The sequence below is a fragment of the Salmo trutta genome, chromosome 14 (genome assembly GCF_901001165.1).
Source record: "Salmo trutta chromosome 14, fSalTru1.1, whole genome shotgun sequence".
Taxonomy (NCBI): domain Eukaryota; kingdom Metazoa; phylum Chordata; class Actinopteri; order Salmoniformes; family Salmonidae; genus Salmo; species Salmo trutta.
This window is the reverse complement of record NC_042970.1, coordinates 69,757,527-69,783,733: the sequence shown is the minus strand read 5'-3', so window position 1 is coordinate 69,783,733 and position 26,207 is coordinate 69,757,527. Positions and strand designations below refer to the sequence as shown.

At 42.5% G+C, this 26,207-nt stretch overlaps 1 protein-coding gene across 2 annotated transcripts in view; it reads left to right on the top strand.

Moving 5' to 3' along the window:
• LOC115147221 (VPS10 domain-containing receptor SorCS3) overlaps positions 1–26,207 on the top strand; it is a 235,891-nt gene that overhangs the window by 162,377 nt on the left and 47,307 nt on the right. For both annotated transcript variants that reach the window (XM_029689328.1, XM_029689327.1), the window contains exons 5-7: positions 20,779–20,846; positions 22,526–22,590; positions 25,426–25,544. In XM_029689328.1, the coding sequence (XP_029545188.1) occupies positions 20,779–20,846; positions 22,526–22,590; positions 25,426–25,544 (252 nt within the window). The remainder of the gene's footprint in view (positions 1–20,778; positions 20,847–22,525; positions 22,591–25,425; positions 25,545–26,207) is intronic.

Here is a 26,207-nt window from a genome sequence, read left to right as displayed (position 1 = left end):
TGTGTATGTCAAGAGGAGAACCCCAGGTAGCTGACATAACTTTGTTTTTCCCAATTAATGTTCCTGTCAGCCCCCTGTTGTCTCCCAGTCAGACACACAATGTCAGATGAAGAACGTCAGTCCACCGCATTCTGTACAACAACCAAATCATGCTGCTCTTAGATAGTTGACATGTTGGAGATGTATTTATTCACACTTAATTTCAACCTTTGAAAAAAGTGAGCAAAAAACTTTCTATTTCAGATGTATCAACAGAAACAAGTCACATTTCTTCACACGGTCAAACGAGTTCACAGTATCCAACGTTCCAAGATAAAAAAGAGTAATAACTCACAACAAATGAATTTGGATCACCTGCATACACCATTTGCAGCCTAGTCACCCAGCACCACCATTACATTGCAGGCAACCCAACACACCACCTAAACCCCGTTTGGATTATTTGTAATTCTTACTACTGGGGAAAACAATCAGTATAGCCAGACAGCGCCACTAGAATAAAGCGTCAGTGTATCTCAGGTTTATTTGTGACTTCTCCAGTCTCTAACTCACTTGCCCTCCAGTGCTTATAAAGGGATTTGATTGGCCCCTTGTCTGAATTAGGTGTGTTGCCTGTTACAGATAGCGGGATTAGTGTCATTAGTCAAGTAGGGGAAGGATGGTTTAAAGCCCAAAAGATTATAATACAATAGACTATAACTAAATGGTGTTGTGGAATGTGTTCTTCCTGGTAAGGATAAAGCTGGAGAAGGTGTTGTGGAGGGGGTGTTTCCTGCTTAGGATAAAGCCGGAGAAGGTGTTGCGGAGGGGGTCTTCCTGCTGAGGATAAAGCTGGAGAATGTGTTGTGGAGGGGGGTATTCCTGGTGAGGATAAAGTTGGAGAAGGTGTTGTGGAGGGGTCTTCCTGCTGAGGATAAAGCTGGAGAAGGTGTTGTGGAGGGGGGTATTCCTGGTGAGGATAAAGCTGGAGAAGGTGTTGTGGAGGGGTCTTCCTGCTGAGGATAAAGCTGGAGAAGGTGTTGTGGAGGGGTCTTCCTGCTGAGGATAAAGCTGGAGAAGGTGTTGTGGTGGGGGGTCTTCCTGGTGAGGATAAAGCTGGAGAAGGTGTTGTGGAGGGGGGTCTTCCTGCTGAGGATAAAGTTGGAGAAGGTGTTGTGGAGGGGTATTCCTGGTGAGGATAAAGCTGGAGAAGGTGTTGTGGTGGGGGGTCTTCCTGGTGAGGATAAAGCTGGAGAAGGTGTTGTGGAGGGGGGTCTTCCTGCTGAGGATAAAGCTGGAGAAGGTGTTGTGGAGGGGGGTCTTCCTGCTGAGGATAAAGTTGGAGAAGGTGTTGTGGGGGGGGGGGGTATTCCTGGTGAGGATAAAGCTGGGGAAGGTGTTGTGGAGGGGGGGTATTCCTGGTGAGGATAAAGTTGGAGAAGGTGTTATGGAGGGGGGTCTTCCTGCTGAGGATAAAGTTGGAGAAGGTGTTGTGGGGGGGGGGTATTCCTGGTGAGGATAAAGCTGGGGAAGGTGTTGTGGAGGGGGGGTATTCCTGGTGAGGATAAAGCTGGAGAAGGTGTTGTGGAGGGGGGTATTCCTGGTGAGGATAAAGTTGGAGAAGGTGTTGTGGAGGGGGGTATTCCTGGTGAGGATAAAGCTGGAGAAGGTGTTGTAGAGGGGGGTATTCCTGGTGAGGATAAAGCTGGAGAAGGTGTTGTAGAGGGGGGTATTCCTGCTGAGGATAAAGCTGGGGAAGGTGTTGTGGAGGGGAGTCTTCCTGGTGAGGATACATCTGGAGTTGTTTTTTGGAGGATGTATACATTGTCACAATAGCAGATGGATGGAGGTGTGCTATTAAATAGAGAGAGGAGTGAGGAGACCATCTGTCAACAACAAGGAAACAGATTGTAGCGTGTGTGAGAAACACAACTTTTTGTCGTTGCTCGGCCTTTCTTGCCATATACCTGTGTTCCTTTGGTGATATTGTCGGAGGTGTGACATCCTTTTGGTTTTTCATCATGTGCCGGCCTCTTTATATTGAGTTTAAAGCCCCAGTTGATGGACTGCCTCTTCAATTCAAACCCCAGATTGTAACCACCATGTAACCAACCATTAACCATTTCTTTATGGATTTTCATGTGTGCTTGAGGTTATTGTCATGCTGGAGATCCACTTGTGGCCAAGTTTCAGCCTCCAGGCAGAGGCAAACATGTGTTTTGCTAAAATGTCCTAGTACTGGGTAAAGTTCATGATGCGCTGACCTTAACAAGGACCTCAGGACCAGTGGAAGACAAATATCTCCATAAAGTCAAAGATCCACCACCATATTTTACAGTCGGTATGGGGTTCTTCTCTTCATATGGATCTTTCTTTAGACACCAAACCCACTACTTATGTACATGGCCAAATACCTTCTTTTCATCTTAATGCCCAGAGATTGCTAAATGTAATTGGCACCTGAACTAGAACCTGTGCTACGGTCAGATGACATGAAAATGTTGCTCATTAGCCATGCCCACCATGTCATTTACCTTTTTTTTTTGCATTGCTCAGTATTTTTATTATTTATACAGTCTTTTTGATCTTCTTTATCAAGGGTGTCAAATATTTTGTACCTGGCTGTATGTGAGTATGACATCATTTTGTCTTTTTAGGATGGGCAGCTCTTTATTGCATTCCAAGCCCCAGTTGCAAGGCTAAGGCAGGCTACCTTCATACAGGTATTGTGTTATGTCTTATGAGTAGCCCTCCTTGCCCTTGGTGAATACCACACGTCCACAGGGTGTATTTAGAATTCCTATCCACTCATCTGAAGGCTTTGATATTTCAGCGTCGTCATAACCTTTATATGGGGGAGCTGTCAGTTTATTGGTATGCATCTGTCAAGTCATGTGGGATGTGGGGGGGGGGGGGGGGGCACGGTGTGTGTGTAGAGGAGTGTGTGTGTGTGACAGGGAGTGGGAGAGAAGATAATGAATTAAAGTTTGTTTACCTGTTTTGAAACAGGGCCTCCAGAATATTCTCATTTCTTTCCCTCAGTTTACCCTCCAAACCCCCAACTAAGTGAGATCTCTTTGACCCTGGGTCAAAATCACTTATTTTTAATGAAACATATTGGCCCATATTACAGTGACAGTGAGGGAGAAAACACGGTTTGCATACGTCCCTTCCCTGAACTTGCACTGATGGTGATCTGACACTTTATTATACTTCTCCCACTCCCTCTCTTGTTTCTCCCTGTCCCTGCCTTTTGAATCCCCCTCTTCTCCTCCGTCACAGACAGAAGTCAGAGTGTGTATCTCAGTATCTCAGCCAGGGACAAGGCTGACATTTACCTTTGCAAATAAGATCAGCTGGGTATCAGTGCCAGAGCTGCCATCCTTCCAGTATTTTTCGGTGGAGAAGAAGTAATAGTCGACGTGATGGATTCTGCCTCTTGCTGAACCTCGCCTCTTAACTACAGTCCAACAGCCTCGTTCTGTGGCAGGCTCCACTTTCATATGTTGCTAACATAAACCACTCTGCATTTTTTTCTTGTTTATCAGTATGATAAAGTCTCTCTCTGAGGGAGAGCGATAGTGAAAGGGGTGGTCATTTTGAAACCATTAGTGTTTATGGTCACTTGAAGCTGCCAGCCGCAGTATTGGTTTCCTCATCATCTATTTGAAATAGGGGATTATCAAAGCAGCTTCCTCTTTCAGTGGAATGCCAATCTGGACTGGAGTTGGTCTATACTGGAGTTGGTCTATACCGGTTTTGGACTATACTGGATTTGGTCTATACTGGAGTTGGGATATACTGGAATTGAACTATACTGAAGTTGGACTACACAGGAGTTGGATTATACTTGTATTGGACTATACTAGATTTGGTCTATAGTGGAGTTGGATTGTACTGGAGTTGGACTATACGGGAGTTGGACAATACTGGAGTTGGACTATACTGGGGTTGGACAATACTGGAGTTGGACTATACTGGTGTTGTGCTATACTGGAGTTGGACTATACTGGAGTTGGTCTATACTGGAGTTGGTCTATACTGGATTTGGTCTACACTGGAGATGGTCTATACTGGAGTTGGACTTTACTGGAGTTGGACTTTACCGGAGTTGGTTGATACTGGAGTTGGACTATACTGGAGCTGGTCTGTACTGGAGTACTATAATGGAGTTGGACTATACTAAGGTTGGTCTATACTGCAGGACTATAATGGAGTTGAATTATACTGGGGTTGGACTACACTGGAGTTGATCAATACTGGAGTTGGACTATACTTTGTCGATACAGAATACTATACTTTGTCGCAGTAGCGCAGAGTTGGTCTGTGCTAAAACTTCCAATCAGATACCAAATCTGGGCGATTCTGCCTCATGTTTTTTTTTTTTTTTTTTACCTTTATTTTACCAGGTAAGTTGACTGAGAACACATTCTCATTTACAGCAACAACCTGGGGAATAGTTTCAGGGGAGAGGAGGGGGATGAATGAGCCAATTGTAAGCTGGGGATGATTAGGTGGCCATGATGGTATGAGGGCCAGATTGGGAATTTAGCCAGGACACCGGGGTTAACACCCCTACTCTTACGATAAGTGCAATGGGATCTTTTAATGACCTCAGAGAGTCAGGACACCCGGTTAACGTCCCATACTGTAGATTTGGACAGCAAGCCAGATTGTACCCGCAAAGGTGTACTCTACATTATTGATATTACTTTTCCAGAGTGTCAATTCCCATATATCTAACCTGTAGTGTTATACTACACACCTGGGAGTAATTATCTACCTCTCCCATGACATTAATAACCAAACACAATCAAATGCCAGGAGAATGCTTTTTCATTTGCATTTTCATTCGCTCTCCGTTGCAATTCCTTTCCCACATATATTCCACTTAGACATACATTCAGTGACAGTTTTATTTGGATGGGGAACCTTTGATGCCCTTGAGGCTTGGAACTTATTTGTTTAATGTGGCCCGGAGATTGGCTCTTTAGGACAACATTAGTATTGTACTAATTGGAGTGTGAAATTATATGGAGTCGTCGTTGCACAAAATGCCATTACACAAATAGTGTGGAGGGAGGATCAAAGATCTATAGTTCAAAAGTGCTGCGTTCACCAGAAAAAACCTTGATGTAATTTTCCATCCACCTCCCCCCAGCTCTAGTCGTACCCCCTTGTCCACTCCCCCACATATTCCATAATTATCGTAACTTGCCCAGGAGCCTATAAATCGGGAACAGTAGTGAAACTAAGTGTCTCATCATTATGCGGTCTCCACCTTTTCTCTCTCATAGAAAATATATCCATATGTCCTGAGGAGTAGTGGCACAATATTGTTTCCGTAAGCTTTTTATGAAAAAATTATCATTATTTACACTCTTGTGCCATTTTGTTGTCTTTGGCGTAATGTGGTAAGTTGAATTACTCAACTGGTTGACTAATGGTAATGAGTGACTGAAGTTGACAGGGCCCATTTTGGGTTGTGGTATAATGCTGTTGGTTCATTCCTTATGTGTTAGGAAATCCCATTGGAGGTCCATGGCAATATGGTTGTCACGTTAACAACTGCATGTGCATTCATAACATGCATGTAGGGGTATGTTCATCGTGCCACCACGGAGACATAAATCAATATGTCTATATATCCAAATATATAGTCCCAAGCTTATTGTAAAGCTGAACTCCCCATAAGGTGAAACAGTGCCACAGTTCACCCAGCACATTTGTTATTGCTTTTGTTTCGTTGAAGTAACAGAGGAGAGGAACATCCAGCATCGCAGTAAAAAAAATCAAAGTACATACTCTGCTGTTATATTGTGCGTACAATGATGTCAGCAAAAAAAAAAAAGAATTTGTTGTTTGAAGTAACTTTTATGTTGATATATACAATGTTTGTTTCCATGCTCAATACAATACGAAACATAAGAGTACATGGAATATGCCATATTGAAAGGGTGAAGTTGCTATATAGTATTTTGTACGGCGGACCACTAAACAATAGGTTTGTATCTAAAGCTGGAATGACGTAACTGCCATGTCCATTTACAACATTACAAATGGTACAGCCTACTTTGTAGTATATCAATTTGTGTGATGCATCTAATTGTTGGAAGGAAATATCCTCTGAAACACAACAGGATATATGACATGTTCAACTGTACTCTACACTAACTTAGAGAGCAATGTGACCTGGAAGTATAAGAATAGTAATTTTAAGAAACAGCAGGGAGCATTTTGGATGGGGAGCAAATTAAAGTACAGTGGGCTGAATAATGAAAGAGAACAGCCTGAAATGTACATTGTACCTTTTGTCTCTCATCCTGAGTAGTGATAGATGGACCCCTATCCCCCCACCTCCTATCATCCTCTCTCTGTTATTCAGGTAAAGTCATGAACAGGAGTTGAGTTCAGCCCAAAGCAATCATACACTTCAAGGGCATGTGAACATTTCTGAAGGATAGTTTGGCTTCTCCTGGTTTCACAGAGATCATACTGAACAGGAGTGGCCCACATCTGGACAAACCCGCCGTCAGTCTGTCAGGGTCTTAGGATTTGGAGGTATTATCAGTCTGGAGAGAGGCAGGCTGGGAAATGAGAAAATCACACTCTGATTGTTGAGGAAAATGGGCACATAACTTTTGTGGCAGAACTAAGTTGTGTAAATGGAGAAGGCTCAGGGAGAGGTAAAATGTTGCTAATCGCTAAGGTGTTATATCATCAAAACAACATGTGTGGTTGTTCTCTTGACACTTTCTACCTCATTAACCTTGTTGGTTAGGTTTCTCCAACATTTGTTGCTTGCCATTGTTTTTGCTTTTCAAAACACTCAGGCCACAAATAAATGTGACGAATGTTGGCTGTTGGCGCCTAGCTGAATGGATCATTTTTCTCCATTCCCTTCTCCCAGGGGGGCAGCTACCAAAAACAAATCAGGAAATGGTAGGAATCAGCCATGTTGAGCGTGCCACACTGTCCGTTCAGTCCTTCTATAAGCAAACATTGCTTGACTTAATCCACCCTAATGATGCAAATGTATGCCATTAATTATTTTCTACACAGAATCGTATCGCCACTAAACGTTAGCCCATATGCAACGAGGGACGTCTGTCTCAATAACGTATGCAGAGTGAGAAATGTTTTTTTTTAAATGTTTTTTTCTGTCTTCATTTGAATTAAATTGACTGTTTAAAAATGCATAAAAATGATATTCTGTTGTAATAATAGTAATATGTGGGATGTTGCCTTTCTTTGGATGGGTTTCAGCTGTCATAGGAGGAGTCTCCTTCAGATAAGCTGGTTTAAATCAATCCTTGTCTAATAGGAGTCAGTGAATTTATAAATCCCAGAGTTCTTTCGCTTACAGGATCATCTCTTGTCATTGTAATCCACGGCTGACCCCTTTCTGCTGCTCAATACTGATTCTTCATTCTAAAACCTCCCGTTTCTGACATCGACAAAACTTAAATAGATGTGCTGTAATACAGAGAGAGCAGTAAACCATTTTTCTGATTAAAGAGCTTGTGTTGTTAGCAGAAGCAACAACATCTGCCCCGTTTGTGTGTTCCCAGACCTGTAACCAGGTAGTAAAAGTTTAGTATCCAACTGTGGCTGTATTATATAATGCGGTGCAAACCCTGCAATGGAACACACTGTATGACAAAATGGCTTCCTTATGTCAGCAGTTTCACTCCTCCTCATGAATTGATCCTGGAAGGTGATGTTGATCTTGAGCCAAAATGGCCTCCACAGTCTCCAACGCTGCAGTGCATAAGCCCACTTTGTCATGATGCGACCAGCAAGGTGCTGTGGAGTCAGACCCCAAAATGCTTCCTCCAAAATAAAAACACACTCCTGTCTATTCATTTACTAACAGTATGTGCTTATCTAAATCCAAAATGGCCTGCACCACCACCGCAGTGTCTCCCTTCTCCCACCCACCTTAGACCTGGATGAGACCCTGCAAGGTATTGCTGGTCCAGAGACAAAATGTCTGCTCCTTCTCCTCCACTGTGGTGCATTTCTCAGCTCAATGCCCCTCCAGATGGCAGGTATCTTTAGTGCTCAGCCCACTTGTCAGCTGAAGCTGCAACAGGTCGGCTCCCGTTGCGGTTCACTGGACCCAGCAGGTCCTCTCAGGACACCTTTAATGGACTTTAATTTGAAACACACTGTCATGACAATGGCAATACAGACCTCCATATTGCCTTTAAAAATGGACTAATAAGCGCCCATATTGCCTTTAACAATGGACTAATAAGCGCCCGTATTGCATTTAACAATGGACTAATAAGTGCCCATATTGCCTTTAGCAGTGGACTAATAAGCACCCATATTTCCTTTAGTAGTGGACTAATATTGCCATTTTCTCTGCGTTTACCTCATAGCGCTTCACAGCGCAATTATGCCTAATTGGATAACAATGCAGACATACCGAGCCTAAGTACTTAGTTGGGTATTATTAATTTGCATTGTGAATCACCACGTTTTTTCACAGTCTAGACATGCAAAAGTAATATACTTACTTACACATCCACACACATTATTCAAACACAACATGAACCTTTTAAAAATCTCTTTACACACCACTACACTACACCTATAAAAGGTGGATGGGTTTCTAGGAGGTTGTTGTTGACGAGTTTGCAGAGCGAATCCAACCTAGCGGAATAGATGACTGAGCTCAACAGCCCTCATTCCTCCCCACCAGAGATTACACATTTGGTGACATTGTGAACGGAAAGCAGTTGCAGCGCTGTTTCAACTGCTGCTATCATTTGTTATTTAACTGCGGTAGTGCAGATGTGTGCCCCATTAAGATCCATTGAGGGACGGTGGTGGGTAATACATCACCGCAACGCGAGAAGGAATTAGTATTGGTTTATAGGAAAGTGGTCTCCATTAGCGTATGAAGTTCATCTCATGAGATAATTGTTTTATTTGGCAAGTGTATACAACTAGCAACATGAGATTTTCTGCTTACATGTTTAGCGATACGGTATGCTATATGAGAATACATATTGTTGCGTGTTTCATTTTTATGTGTCATCAAACTCTGAAGATTATTACTTTCTAGGTTCATTAATGCTGTGCTGTAATACGTATTACAGGTCTATAAGACTGTAAGACTGGGATTTAAACATTATGCAACTGATTTTGACACATCAGCCTACCACAATATTCTTACTGCAGTGACAGCATGGCACCTAACAAACTTAATGGACATCCATACAGTATCATCAGGTCTAATTCCATTTCCTGTACTGTTCATCAATTTCAAACATAACTGTCAAATTAACTACATCATTCTCTGAAGTTCACTACAGAGTATCAGCTCTACTGGACAGTATAAGGACATAGTAGACATCCCAAAAGGCACCCTATTCCTTATGGCGCTCTGGTCAAAAGTAGTTCACTATATAGGGAATAGGGTGCTATTTGGGACTGAGCACAGTCTTATTTCTATAGAACATACAAGGGAGGTGTGACAAGTGATGCACTAGATTGTGCTCCGGAGCAGAGACCTCTTTTCCCCCAACACCCAGGCAGTTCAAACAATCCAGATGGTCATTTGCATACACTTTCATATACTCCCCTCCATAGGATCATCTCCAGCACCGCCGCGTTGCATTCTCCTGGCTCCATAAATTCCAGAAAGAATTGTCTCATCACCTCCTCTTCCGCTCTAGTCAGAGCCAAGGCACTGTCAACCGGTGCGGTTTGATTTAGAGTACTGTACATAAATGCTTAAGGAATTCATAGGAGACTATATTAGGTGTTGTAAAAATGACTTATAGTAATTGTTCAGGACATGGGGTCTATAATACGCCATTACCATTTCCATAACGCCACATGTCCTATTTCAGTTGCGAGGAGATTCCTCCATTATGTATTAGGGTGCTATTGGGGTGATAATGGACCAATCCAGTCAAAAACGCGTGTCACGCCCTGACCTGAGAGAGCCGTTTTTCTCTGTTTGGTCAGGTCAGCGTGTGATATGGGGTGGGCATTCTATGTCATATATTTCTTTGTGTTTGGCCGAGTATGGGCCAATCAGTATGGGCTAATCAGAGGCAGCTGGGCTAATCAGAGGCAGCTGTCTATCGTTGTCTCTGATTGGGAATCATACTTAGGCAGCCCTTTTCCCACCTTCAGTTGTGGGATCTTGTTTTTGTACAGCTCAGTAAAGCCTGCAGAACGTGACGTTCGGTTTGCTTTGTTTGTTATTTTTGTTTAGTGTTCTGAGTTATAATAAAATCTATCATGAGCACTTACCACGCTGCACCTTGGTCTCCTCTCTACGATGATTGTCACAACGCGATTTATCTGTGTTTTATATATACAGTATGTCCAAGCTATTGAATAATACTGTGAAATTGTGAAAATGATGATAATGTCCATTTAATGTAAGAGCTGTTTCAATAGAGTTCCTGAAACTTAAGCCTGTTGTGGTGGAATGGCGTTTTGGCCTTCCTGGTGACATTGAGATAAAATGGCTGCATTGGACCTTTAACCTCTCTGGCGCATGTGGGACGAACTCGTCCCACCTACGTAACAGCCACTGAAATCCAGTGGCGCGATTTTTGAATCGTTAGAAATACTATTACTTCAATTTCTCAAACATATGACTATTTTACACCTATTTAAAGACAAGAATCTCGTTAATCTAACCCCACTGTCCGATTTCAAAAAGGCTTTACAACGAAAGCAAAACATTAGATTATGTCAGCAGAGTGCCCAGCCAGAAATAATCAGACACCCATTTTTCAAGCTAGCATATCATGTCACATAAACCCAAACCACAGCTAAATGCAGCACTAACCTTTTATGATCTTCATCAGATGACACACCTAGGACATTGTGTTAAACAATACATGCATGTCTGTTCAATCAAGTTCATATTTATATCAAAAAACAGCTTTTTACATTAGCATGTGACGTTCAGAAAAAGCATAACCCCCGCAAACTTCCGGGGAATTTACTAACAGTTTGCTAAATTACTCACGATAAACGTTCACAAAAAGCATAACAATTATTTTAAGAATTATAGATACATTACTCCTCTATGCACTCGATATGTCCGATTTTAAAATAGCTTTTCGGATGAAGCACATTTTGCAATAATCTAAGTACATAGCCCAGCCATCACGGGCTAGCTATTTAGACACCCACCCAGGTCAGCCTCCACCAAAATCACATTTCCTATAAGAAAAATGTTCTTACCTTGCTTGTTCTTCGTCAGAATACACTGCCAGGACTTCTACTTCAATAACAAATGTTGGTTTGGTCCCAAATAATCCATCGTTATATCCAAACAGCGACGTTTTGTTCGTGAGTTCTAGACACTATCAGAATGCTACATCACGGTCTCGCGCATGGCGCATTGGCGTGACAAAAAATGTCTAAATATTCCATTACCGTACTTCGAAGCATGTCAACCGCTGTTTAAAACCAATTTTTATGCCATTTATCTCGTAGAAAAGCGATAATATTCCGACCGGGAATATGCATTGAGCCTAAACAGCCGAATTAAATTTCTCCTCAGGAGCGAATCGTGCACGCGCCTCATTCAAAGGTCCTCTGATCCGCCACTTACCAAAGGCGATAATGTGTTTCAGCCTGAGGCTGCCTCGTCAACCTTCAGGTATTTCCCGGGTTCTGAGAGCCTATCGGAGCCCTGGGAATTGTCACGTTACAGCTAAGATCCTTACTTTTCAATAAACAGATGCAAGACGCACGACTCCTTGTCAGACAGGGTACTTCCTGCTTGAAACCTTGTCAGGTTTTTGCCTGCCATAGGAGTTCTGTTATACTCACAGACACCATTCAAACAGTTTTAGAAAATGCAGAGTGTTTTCTATCCAAACCTGAACAATAATATGCATATTCTAGCTTCTGAGTTGGTGTAGGAGGCAGTTAAAAATGGGCACATATTTTTTCCAAAATTCTCAATACTGCCCCCTATCCCAAACAGGTTAATGAATGAGGATGTTTTGGTGGCGAAAGAGAGGTCAGTTGTGATATCTAGTTTCCAGGGTTCAGATGAAAGAAGGCAGTAGGATAGATAATAAGAATCTCAGATAACCTTTCTGTGACTGCAGTCTTGTTTTCCTACATATCTTTGACCACTGGAGCAAGAACATTATTGAAAAAAATATTTAAGTTTAAAAACTAAAGTTTATTGAAACCCAAAAACAACTGAAGTATGTAGCCTGAAGTACGGCACCAACAAACTTAACAATCTCTGATACTATTGGCTTGAAATCCAATTTTATTGGCTTGATCTCCTACTCTATGAAGTTAATCAAATAAGTACAGTTGATTGTTGCCCTGTAGCATATGTGACCGACCGGCTCGATTTGGTCTTATGTAGCAACATTTGAAATGGTGTTTTTTACATTGCGTAAAAGTAGAGACTCCGAACTGGTATATCATAGACTACAGAGGAACATTGGGAAAGGAATTCTGCTTTGAAAAGTGATAAACTTGTAACCTCACTTTTGAGAAAATGCCCCTTGAATCTTTTTGTACCTACTGGAGAGCTTTTCTTTGACTACACCCATTCAGCATTGTTCACATCCTTTTAGGCTTTAGCCCCAACCATCTCTTTAAGGATTCACATGTGAGGCTGTGTGCTAAATAACCAAAGATTTCAAGACTAAAGGCTGGTTTATACAACAGGTGTCACGGTTGTCGTAAGGAGAAGCGGACCAAAGTGCAGCGTGTGTGTCGTTCCACATTTTATTTACACTGTGAAACTATGCGATACATAAACATAAACTAAAGAACAAAACAACAAACCGTCACGCAGAGTTGAAACATACACTACTCAAAAAACAATCTCACACAAACCCAGGTGGAAAAAAACCTACTTAAGTATGATCTGCAATTAGAGACAACGAGGACCAGCTGCCTCTAATTGGAGATCATCCCAAACAAAACCCCAACATAGAAATACTAAACTAGACCCTGCCAACATAGAAATAGAAAACATAGAGACCTACTCTACCCTAGAAAATAACATCTTTCTATGGTCAGGACGTGACAACAGGTGTGTTTGTAAATTTAATCAGGAGTGCCTGAGTGTTCTCTGGGCATTCGTAAACTCAGAGCGTTGTAAACTCAGAGCGTTGTCAGATTGGCCGTTCGTAAATTCAGAGCGTTTCGCATCTCGGAGCGCACACTGGAAAAGTAGGGTTGATCCAAGTGTTCTGACCTAACAGCAGCGGTCAATCACCCAAGATAACTGCCTAACGTTGGCTAGCTTGCTAGCTACTTTCAGACACAAATGAGAGAACAGCTCTCTCTGACCCTTTTACTCGCCCTAACAAAGCTGGTTAGGCTGTTTTTCTGTTATCCAGAGCTTTGGTGACTGCAACTGTGCTGCTGTAAACAATAAAATCATTTTGCCAACGTTTACTGACACCGGCCATATTCAACGGGTGTTGAGTGTTCGTAAATTTGTCAGTTATTCTGCGCTCTGGAAAACAGACATGAGAGTGCTCTGAAATCAGAGTAGATAGCCAGAGCGAATTTTCCATCTACATCTATTGACAGTTGGTGCAGTGACATCATAAACATTCTATTGAAATAGTTACTGGTATAGTGGAGTCTTTTGTTTAGACATGTAGCTAGCTAGCTAAACAATTAACCATAATCCCAACTCATAACATTTCTACCCTGCATGAATCTGCAGGTAGCTAACCAACGAGGTTCAATGTTAGCTAGCTATGCAAATGACTCTGAGATACAAATAATATTACTACACAGATCATACATGTAATGTTAGATAGCTAGCCAGCCAGCTAACGTTAGCTAGCTAGCTAACAGTACACTAACTTTAAATGAAAACGACTTGCTGACAAAATTTGAAATGTGTAATATCTGAAAATGTAGCCAGCTACACTCTCTTACCCGTGTACATGGATTGACGCTTCTCCCTCTCTGTCATGGTTGCCATGGTTGCCCTTAGTTTGAAGATGTAATCCGGAGCCTTCTGTGTTCTCTTTTCGACTCCGTCTGCATATTTGCAATCAAACGCCAGAATTTCTCAATTTCCTTAGCTATCAAAGTTTAATTCCACTGATTTCAAAACTCGGTCCTCTAGAAAGTGGAGAGCAACACTTAAGCAGTTCTACTATATGATATCTTTCAAAAAAGCCACGTTAGAAAGGATTACCTACACATACCGACAAGCTTATATTATAGGCAGAAGCCTGCTACATGGCAGACCAATTCAAACTCATCTCTCTGCGTGTCCAGCACCCTCATTATCTCAGCTAATCATGGCTAGCGAGAAGGTTGCTGACTTTTTCCATGGCTAAACCAATTAGGCTTTTAATTTAACGATATTTACAGATGGCATACAAGTTAGCACATGAAAGTTCACATGTTCCGGAAGGCATTTCTGCCAAAAAAAAAGCATTTTGATAAAAAAATAAGTTTACGTTCAAATAGTGGTCCTGTGAAGTAGTGACGCGCAACATACGCCAAGTTTCTTGAAATGAGTCACATATTGTAAAGTATTGTTCAGGCTTCAACTCACGTATGTAGCCTGAAGTATGGCACCAACAAAATTGACAATCCCTGATACTATTAGCTTGAAATCCAATTTTAGTTCCTTCTATACTTGATCTGCTACTGTATAAAGTTAATAAATATGAGTTGATTGTTGCCCTGTAGCACACTGTAAATGAAGCGTCCTGTTACTAATATGAAGCACAAGTAAAACACATTCTGCCATCTGCCTTGCAAATGACTGCCACTTTAGCCCAGGGCTCATACAGAGCTCACAGTAGGCTAAACATTCACAAGACCCAGACTGTTGTCAAATGATGCCACCCTGTTTCCTCTATGTCAATCAGGATCCAGACATGATGGACAGAATGACAGTCATCTTAGTCATCATCTCATATCCACTACCATAATGAATAGGTAGTGATAGTACAGTGTTCACAAGCATGTGTTGGTGAAATCATGTACTGTATCTATGTACAGCTACTAAAAGAGACCATGTTGAAGGGATGGCTGTGAAGATTGACCACATACTGTATACAGTAGTACAGCTTCTATACAGGTTCACTCTGGCCAAGACACTCTCAGACTGGCCAAGACACTGTCAGACTGGCCAAGACACTGTCATACAGGCCAAGACACTGTCAGACTGGCCAAGACACTGTCAGACTTGCCAAGACACTGATATATTGGCCAAGGCAATGTCTAACTGGCCAAGAGACTCTCAGAGTGGCCCAGACACTGTCAGACTGGCCAAGACGCTGTGTGCTAAGAGGTGATGAACTTTACCTTGTGGAGACATGACTTACAGCTTTTGATGTATCAGTCACAGAAATATGCTCACATTCACTCATAAAAAAGCACCTCCAGATATGACATTTAATATTTTTATCTAAAAGATATCAGTCATATGGACAATGTTAAAATAAAAGCCAATTTATTCCTTCCCTTAAAGTCAAAGGCAAAAGATTTAAGATGGCTAACGTTTTACATACTCCTAACCAACTGTGCTATTTTGTTAGTTTTTTTGCATTGATTGTAACTTATTTTTTTACTTATTTTGTACATAATGACCGAAAATAACTTCTGGACATCAGAACAGCGATCATTCACCTCGAACTGGAAGAAGCCTTTTCCTTTAACGAGTCAGACGAGAAGGATATACTGCTTTCCCGGGAACAGGCCCGAATCCCCGTCATTTGCGTGAAGAAAAGACAGGGAAAAAGGGGGTGGAGGTCGGGCTGCTTCTGAGAATTCGTAGGCGAGCAAGTAAACTCCCACTGCCATCCGTTCTATTGGCCAACGTGCAATCATTGGAAAATAAAATCGATGACTTACGATCAAGATTATCCTACTGTATCCTACTGTAACATTTTGTGTTTCACCGAGTTGTGGCTGAACGACGACATGGATAATATAGAGCTGGGAGGATTTTCCATGCACCGGCAGAACAGAGAAGCTACATCTGGTAAGACGCAGGATGGGGGTGTGTGTCTATTTGTCAATAACAGCTGGTGCGCGATGTCAAATATTAAAGCAGTCTCGAGGTATTGCTTGCCTGAGGTAAAGAACCCTATGGTAAGCTGTAGACCACACTATCTACAAAGAGTTCTCATCTATATTATTCGTAGCCATCTATTTACCACCACAGACCGATGCTGGTACTAAGACTGCACTCAACCAACTCTATAAGGCCATAAGCAAACAAGAAACTGCTCATCCAGAAGTGGCGCTCCTAGTAGCCGGGGACTGTAATGCATGCAAACTTAAATACGTTTTTACCAAATTTCTGTGCAACCAGACGAAAAAAACCCTCAAGACCACCTTTACTCCACACACAGAGATGCATACAAAGCTCTCCCCCGCCATCCATTTGGCAAATCTGATTCCTGCTTACAAGCAAAAACTAAAGCAGGAAGTACCAGTGACTCAATACAGAAGTGGTCAGATGATGCAGATGCTACGCTACAGGACTGTTTTGCTAGCACAGACTGGAATTTGTTTCCGGGATTCATCCAATGGCATTGAGGAGTATACCACCTTAGTCAATAGCTTCATCAATAAGTGCATCGACGACGTTGTCCCCACAGTGACCGTGCGTATATATCCCAACCAGAAGCCATGGATTACAGGCAACATTCGCATCGAGCTAAAGGCTAGAGATGCCACTTTCAAGGAGCGGGACACTAATCTGGACAGTTATAAGTTATCCCGCTATGCCCTTAGACGAACCATCAAACAAGCAAAGAATCAATACAGGATTAAGATTGAATCCTACTACACCGGCTCTGACGCTCGTCGGATGTGGCAGGGCTTGAAAACTATTACGGACTACAAAGGGAAACCCAGACGCGAGCTGCCCAGTGACGCAAGCCTAACAGACAAGCTAAATGCCTTTTATGCTCACTTCGAGGCAAGCAACACTGAAGCATGCACGAGATCAACAGCTGTTCTGGCTGACTGTGTGATAATGCTCTCAGTAGCATGCGCTGAAAAACTGGCACGTGTCTTCACTGACATTTTCAACCTCTCTCTGACCGAGTCTGTAATACCTACATGTTTCAAGCAGACCACCATAGTCCCTGTGCCCAAGGAAGTGAAGGTAACCTGCCTAAATGATTACCGCCCCATAGCACTCATGTCGGTAGCCATGAACAAATATAACACCTATGAGAGAATGCTGTTCATGTGACTACAGCTCAGTGTTCAACGCCATACTACCCACGAAGCCCATCACTAAACTAAGGACCCTGGGACTAAACACCTCCCTCTGCAACTGGATGCTAGACTTCTTGACGGGCCACCCCCAGGTGGTAAAGGTAGGCAACAACACGTCTTCCATGCTGATCATCAACACTGGGGTCCCTCAGGGGTGTGTACTTAGTCCCCTCCTATACTCCCTGTTCACCCACGACTGCATGCCAAACACAACTCCAACACCATCATTAAGTTTGCTGATGGCACATCGACAACGATGAGACAGCCTACAGAGAGGAAGTCAGCGACCTGACAGTGTGGTGCCAGGGCAACAACCTCTCCCTCAATGTGAGCATGAAAAAGGAGCTGATCGTGGACTGTAGGAAAGGGCGGGACGAACAGTCCCCCATTAACATCGATGGGGTTGTAGTGGAGCAGGTCGAGAGTTTCAAGTTCCTAGGTGTCCACATCACCAACAAACTATCATGGTCCAAACACATCAAGACAGATGTGAAGAGGGCATGACAACACCTTTTACCACTCAGGAGACTTGGCATGGGTCTCCAGATCCTCAAAAAGTTCTACAGCTGCACCATCGAGAGCATCCTGACCGGTTGCATCACCGCCTGGTGTGTCAAAGGAAAGGCCAAAAAATTGTCACAGACTCCAGTCACCCAAGTCATAGACTGTTTTCTCTGATATTGCACAGCAAGCAGTACCGGAGCGCCAAGTCTAGGACCAAAAGGCTCCTGAACAGCTTCTACCCCCAAGCCATAAGACTGCTGAACAATTAATCAAATGGCCACCGGACTATTTACATTGACACCACCCCAACTCCATTTGTTTTGTACACTGCTGCAACTCGCTGTTTATTTTCTATGCATAGTAACTTCACCCCTACCTACATGTACAAATTACCTTGACTAACCTGTACCCCCGCACATTGACTCAGTACCTGTACCCCATGTATATAGCCTCGTTATTGTTATTTTATTGTGTTACTTTTTCTTATTTTTTACTTTAGTTTATTTGGTAAATGTTTTCTTAACCAACAGTGCAGTTCAAGAAGTGTTAAGAATTTCACGGTAAGGTCTACACCTGTTGTATTCGGCGCATGTGACAAATAAAGTTTGTTATGGTTTAATAGCTGTAAACGTTCTCACTGGCTGGCTGCAGACAATATAAAGCTGTTGTTGTCTGGAAAAAAGTCCTGTATAAGATCTTGGAGCCTTGACTGTGATTCAGCCTGCTAGATGCCCACTCTTTGGGGCCGCAGTGCACCATATGCATCAGCTATAATGTTTGTACATCATGTTCTGTGTTTTCCCTTAATCCACATTAGAATTAATTATTCTTTAGATGAAGAAGCAACACCTGCTGTGCGACGCCCTCTGTGCCCTCACGCGCCGTGATGTTTTTGTTCCTGTACATAATCAGATGTTTTCGTTAGTCCGCTTGACATGTTCTCAAAAGCTTGCATTGATTACCTACCTAGCTTAGGCACAACAATCATGACTCTCTTTTTCCGTCTCTCTTTCCTGGTAAACCACATGTACTACTTAAATAATTATGCAGTTGGTGTCAGCGTTTTGCATTCAAAAGTACACAGCTAAACACGTCTCAGAAGACAATGGAGTATATACCGCCATATAGATTTAAATTGAAATCCTCCATCAATGTGAATCGATGAGTGGAACCAACAACTGTTATCAAATCAAATCAAATCAAATGTATTTATATAGCCCTTCTTACATCAGCTGATATCTCAAAGTGCTGTACAGAAACCCAGCCTAAAACCCCAAACAGCAAGCAATGCAGGTGTAGAAGCACGGTGGCTAGGAAAAACTCCCTAGAAAGGCCAAAACCTAGGAAGAAACTTAGAGAGGAACCAGGCTATGAGGGGTGGCCAATCCTCTTCTGGCTCTGCCGGGTGGAGATTATAACAGCACATGGCCAAGATGTTCAAATGTTCATAAATGACCAGCATGGTCAAAAAATAATAATCATAGTAGTTGTCGAGGGTGCAACAAGTCAGTAACACAAGAGTAAGTGTCAGTTGGCTTTTTCATAGCCGATCTATGAGAGTATCTCTACCGCTCCTGCTGTCTCTAGAGAGTTGAAAACAGCAGGTCTGGGACAGGTAGCACGTCTGGTGAACAGATCAGGGTTCCAGCAGGTCTGGGACAGCAGGTCTGGGACAGGTAGCACGTCCGGTGAACAGGTCAGGGTTCCAGAGCCGCAGGCAGAACCGTTGGAACTGGAGCAGCAGCACGGCCAGGTGGACTTATCCTCAATCCTACAACCACCATTTAGACATGTTTCCCTGGCATCTCTTGCTCTCTCAGTCTCTTGGCTATCGCCGGGCTGGCCTCATCAGTGGCTCTGGATCCGGCAGGTGTTTTGATTTATTGACGTGAGGGGGAAACTATGAAGTTCACTTTGTGACGGCTCTGAGTTTTAGAATAAAAATGTCATTGGCCTGATGAATGAGTGCAGCTTGAGCTCACCCAGTGGTATCATATGTCACTGTCCAGAGTGATGAGAGACTAGCCCGGCCAAAACCGGCTGCCTGGCTCAGCCTGCCTGCCACAACACACTGCTATTGGGAGGAACATGGCTCCGTCTGCCTGCCACATGCAGGATCCTATGAGGTGGAAGATGGCTTGGGACCACTATTTATTTACTGATGGTTTAGCTATAGGATCAGATCTGGTACCAAGCCAGTGAGAAATAACATGATTATTATGATGATGACAGTTAAGTTACTATTGTGTGTATGCATAACAATTTGTTTGGATGTAGCAAATATGGCAAGTTGTATCTGGTGTTTGATGACTGTTGGCCTCGAAGTTGAATGTCAGATTTCCGCTCTGATAAAGGTAGAACATTATCATGGAGTTTGACTGGGGCCACTGAATCTGTCTGTAGGACTAAAATAACAATACAGACAGCCAGCAGGAAGCAACATCAGTAGCATCAATCAGTGTAATGGAACAAAATGCTCCCTGCCATTATGCACCAAGGAAGTGGGAAATGTAATTAGACCAATGAAATTAGGCCATGGGCACTACTACACCTGATCGTCAACAGGGCAATATATTTATTTTTGGACAAGTATGTTCTTAATTTACAGTAGCATTCTGGATTTGAATTCTTCCTCTATAGGCGTTGGCTTCCATTTGTTTGATACAAAACTTGATATATAAGCACTCCACTTCATTTGGTCACCATGAATCCACCAAAGGTTTTGCTGTTCGAGGAAAAGCAAACGATAACGTTAAAGCTATTTTGCAGCGAACATATTGGACTTGAAATGCTTTATCTATACCACGTGCTAATTTACAATTGGAAAAGGAAACAGGATAGGGCCTATATGTTAACATGAATGGTCTGAGTTATAATGATGATGTCAATTTAAGGTAATGTCAGCCTATCTAGAGTGTCACGGTTTATTGCCCCGGGTACGCTCTTCCCGAGCATTATCCTGCCATGACTCAAGCCCACTGTCACTTTACTTCCTGTCCTATGATAAGTAGACTGATATGTTCTCTCTCTTTTTTCTTTTTCTTTTTATGTTCTACATCACAGTTGTACGCCTCCCTGGACTTTGGGAGAAAATGGCAGCTGGTTCATGAGCATGTGAACAGGTTCTACTGGTGAGTCATACACTTGTCTTCTTTCTTCTCATCATCCTTCGCTTCTTCTCGTCCTCTCTCTTTTCCTTTGTTTACTCAGACTCTCATCACAAACTGTTTTGGAGCATCACTAGCAGTGTGTGGAACAACGTGTTGTTTGCTTTCTGAAATGCAAGAGTCTGTCAAGGATATTGATAATACGTTTCAACAACCTATCTGAATGACTAGTGTTGCTGATGGGAAATTCTGTGTTCCATTCTGCTCATTTCCACTGTTGATATGATCTACATCCACAGTGTCACCATTTCACATTCTGCCTCTCATATGTCACATTCTGGTTCATCTTAACAATCCTTACTTTTTCATTGGGGGTAATCCATACATACTGTACATTCATAAAATAGGAAGATACTGTACAATAAGTCGCATCTCATCTAATCACGTTGGCCCTCCCCATTCTGCAGAAGTACACACTCATCACAAATGTAGCTCTGAATTTATTCTGCCTCATTGCTTCCCTTCCAGATGTGTGTGCGTGTGTGTGTGTGTGTGTGTGTGTGTGTGTCGAGCTGCTGCCAGCTATGTCCACAGCATCTTGCATAAATCCAGGGTCTACTTTTCATCACATATCCTAAATAATTAGCTTAATCCATTCTTGATCCAACCCCCTCAAGGACTTTAAACTCTGACCCTCATGATTAGTACCCCGGGCCTCTCAAGCCAGGCTAACAGACAATAAGTTTATCAGTCTCACTCCACCAAGAATGACATACATCACACTATAGGAACGCCATATCTGGGGGGGCTCTAGCTAGCCTAGTGGTTAGAGCTTTGGAAGGTTGCTAGGTCGAATCCCCGAACAGACAAGGTACAAATCTTTCATTCTGAACAAGGCAGTTCCTAGGCCGTCATTGTAAATAAGAATGTGTTCTTAACTGACTTGCCTACTTAACAAAAATAAAATCTATTCAAGTTAGTCCACCATACCCAATACAATTATATAATACAGTACGGTGATTCTAACTTTAATTATGTGGCACAGCCTTGCCGGTGTACAGTGCCAGACAAAATAAATACCATATGTAGGTTGTTGAGTATTTACACTTTTGTGACAGATACCACTTTTTGGTAAAATAACAAACCCACAGCGTCTGGTTGTTGCTGTGGGGGTTGCTAAGTGTTATGTGACATTTTGTCACACATCTCTGGGGAGAACGTCCTCACATGGGATTGCATTGCTATTTTATTGCCATCATTGTTGAGACAACGCTGACATGAGATATATCTGGAGTGGAAGACCTCTGCTGAGACTCATCTTCTGTTTATTGTCTTCTTCCCTCCTTCTCTTCCCTCCTCCTCTCCTCTTCGTCCCTCCTTCTCTTCCCTCTTCTTCTCCTCCTCTCCTCTTCTTCCCTCCTTCATTTCCCATCTCCTCTTCTTCCCTCCTCCTCTCCTCTCCTTCCCTCCTTCACTTCCCATCTCATCTTCTCCTCTCCTCTTCTTCCCTCCTCCTCCTCTCCTCTTCTTCCTTCCTTCCTCTTCACTTCACCCAATCTTCTCCCATCCTGTTCTTCCCTGCCTCTCTCCTCCTCTTCTTCTCTCTGTCTCCCCTCCTCTTCATCTCTTCTTCTCATTATTTTACCCCTCCATCCCCCTCTTCCTCTTCATCATTCCTTCTCCCCTCCTCTTCTTTAATCCAGGTCTGTAACGGGTCTAGACAAGGAGTCAGATCTGGTTCACATGGAGGCACACACCCCCAATGGACGTGAGTAGCACTACACATGCACGCACGCACGCACACACACACACCTCTCTTTTTCTTTCTCTCTCTGTCACACACACTGCAGAGAAATGCCCCCACATTTGCAGTCCAATTATCAGCCCTCAAATGGAATAAATTCCACCCTGGGTTTAGAGCATTCTGTCCCAGGGGAGAGACAGTGGATTTACCCCACTGATAAATGCAGTGCATGATACTTGATTAATATGGCCTTTTCCTCTAATCTCTCTCACCCTGGGAGTGTCAGCTCTATAACTCGCCTCGGCAACGCCACCTAAGGTCCTCCATAGGTGAAATTGTGAGATTGTTTATTGTAGCTATCTGCTGCTGCTGTTGTTAGAGCCCCGGAATCAGAGATTGTTTAGTTTTCTGTACACAGAGAATGATCATAGTTGATCATATTGAATAGTTACAAATCTACAACTTCACGTATTGCATGTATGAACCAATCACAATTATAGAATGGAAATCACAACATACTGGTCAAATTACAATTATATATACAGTGGGGGGGGGAAGTATTTGATCCCCTGCTGATTTTGTACGTTTGCCCACTGACAAAGAAAGGATCAGTCTATAATTTTAATGGTAGGTTTATTTCAACAGTGAGAGACAGAATAACAACAAAAATATCCAGAAAAACGCATGGCAGAAATGTTATAAATTGATTTGTATTTTAATGAGGGAAATAAGTATTTGACCCCCTCTCAATCAGAAAGAGCTCTGGATCCCTGGTGTCTTTTATACAGGTAACAAGCTGAGATTAGGAGCACACTCTTAAAGGGAGTGCTCCTAACCGCAGCTTGTTACCTGTAAAAAAGACACCTGTCCACAGAAGCAATCAATCAATCAGATTCCAAACTCTCCACCATGGCCAAGACCAAAGAGCTCTCCAAGGATGTCAGGGACAAGATTGTAGACCTACACAAGGCTGGAATGGGCTACAAGACCATCGCCAAGCAGCTTGGTGAGAAGGTGACAACATTTGGTGTGATTATTCGCAAATGGAAGAAACACAAAAGAAATGTCAATATCCCTCGGCCTGGGGCTCCATGCAAGATCTCACCTCATGGAGTTGCAATGATCATGAGAACGGTGAGGAATCAGCCCAGAACTACACAGGAGGACCTTGTCCATGATCTCAAGGCAGCTGGGACCATAGTCACCAAGAAAACAATTGGTAAAACACTATGCCGTGAAAGACTGAAATCCTGCAGCGCCCGCAAGGTCCCCCTGCTCAAGAATACACATACATGCCCATCTGAAGTTTGCCAATGAACATCTGAATGACTCAGAGGACAACTGGTGAAAGTGTTGTGGTCAGATGAGACCAAAATGGAGCTCTTTGACATCAACTCAACTCACCGTGATTGGAGGAGGAGGAATGCTGCCTATGACCCCAAGAACACCATCCGCACCATCAAACATGGAGGTGGAAACATTATGCTTTGGGGGTGTTTTTCTGCTCAGGGGACAGGACAACTTCACCGCATCAAAGGGACGATGGACGGGGCCATGTACTACTTATTTCCCTCAAATCCTGGGAACCTCCTTCCCTCAGCCAGGTCATTGAAAATGGGTCTGGGTATTCCAGCATGACAATGACCCAAAACACATGGCAAAGGCAACAAAGGAGTGGCTCAAGAAGAAGCACATTAAGGTCCTGGAGTGGCCTAGCCAGTCTCTAGACCTTAATCCCATAGAGAATCTGTGGAGGGAGCTGAAGGTTCGAGTTGCCAAACATCAGCCTCGAAACCTTAATGACTTGGAGAAGATCTGCAAAGAGGAGTGGGACAAAATCCCTCCTGAGATGTGTGCAAACCTGGTGGCCAACTACAAGAAACTTCTGACCTCTGTGATTGCCAACAAGGGTTTTGTCACCAAGTGCTAAGTCATGTTTTTCAGAGGGGTCAAATACTTATTTCCCTCATTAAAATGCAAATCATTTTATAAAATTTTTGACATGCGTTTTTCTGGATTTTTTTGTTGTTATTCTGTCTCTCACTGTTCAAATAAACCTACTATTAAAATGATAGACTGATCATTTCTTTGTAAGTGGGCAAACGTACAAAATCAGCAAGGGATCAAATACTTTTTTCCCCACTGTATATACAAGTGTAATGCTGTCTCCTCTATTGCATGTCAATCACAAACCATACAAAAGTTTCCTCATGTTCAATTCATACAGACATATTGCCTAGGTTTCCAGGCATACTCATGTTCCCAAGAATAGGGGGCATGATCCTGTGGTGGAAATTCTAACCAAAAGGAGAGAGACTGTATTCTTCAAAACAACCTTATTATAAGATTTGCAACAATGGAGCAGTTAACTATGCACTTCAACAGTTGTGCAGTTAAGGCCCAATGAACAGTGTCGGGTCCCAGCTTTTATAAAGAGGTACATCCTTTTTGTATACGTGTCAGTCAGCAGTGTATAAAAGGCAATTAGTTGTCTGTGCAGATTTAGATAGCACGAGGTTGACAGCCCGAGGGCAACCATCTAACTGCATTCACAACAGCAAACACTATAATGTGCTCCTTTCTGCAAGTTTCTGTACATGTGACTTCCTGTAGACAGTAAACCCACAGGATGACACATGCTGTGGTCGTACCCAAATGGATCTTAGCTATACGCCCAGTCTTATGACTAAGTCACACAAAGACAAGTTTGTATCAGGTTAGAAAAACACTAGCATATAAAAAGAGACTATTCTTAAGCAATAAAAGTAAGGATAGAATGACTAATTATGTAATTTTCCACGACAATCCACAGCTGGATGAATCCAGATATCCAGTAATCTCTATCTCGTCATCTTGCAGGTATACAGTATGTAACATGCCAGGCTCTAATATGCTCAGAGCCCAACAGAAACTACCCCTTCCCTGGATACATCGACATCAGCTCACTGGTGGTTCAAGATGACTATATGTTTATTCAGGTAAGGCTCTGTCTGAATAAATATATTGTACCTTATTGTGTGTAGACCATGATGCATTGCATAAGATAAGCATCTTTAGCCTTCAATATTATGGGGATTTGTTATGTGTTAAGCACAACTTGGTTTGGCTAGGACTGGGAGGGGATTTGCATATTTTACAGCACCACATGCAACAACTGGTTGATCTGCAGGTTTGAGAAAATGGTATGATAAATATTAATATTTATGATTAATTGTTATGTTGACACATTGTATTAAAGGCAGTATGTTCTTGATTAGGATAGATATGGGGACCATTGATAGACTCAAAGTTTTTTTTACTGTTAATTTTGCAATCAGACCCATTTACTTTTTTCCACATTTTGGTACGTTACAGCCTTATTTTAAAATGTATTAAATAATTTTTTTCCTCATCAATCTACACACAATAACCCATAATCACCAAGCGAAAACAGGTTTGAAATTTCATTTGCAAATGTATAAAAAAACAAAAACCGATACCTTAAATACTTAAGTATTCAGACCCTTTGCCATGAGACTTGAAATTGAGCTCAGGTGCGTCCTGTTTTTATTGATCATCATTGAGATGTTTCTACAACTTGATTGGACTCCACCTGTCGTAAATTCAATTGATTGGACATGATTTGGAAAGGCACACACCTG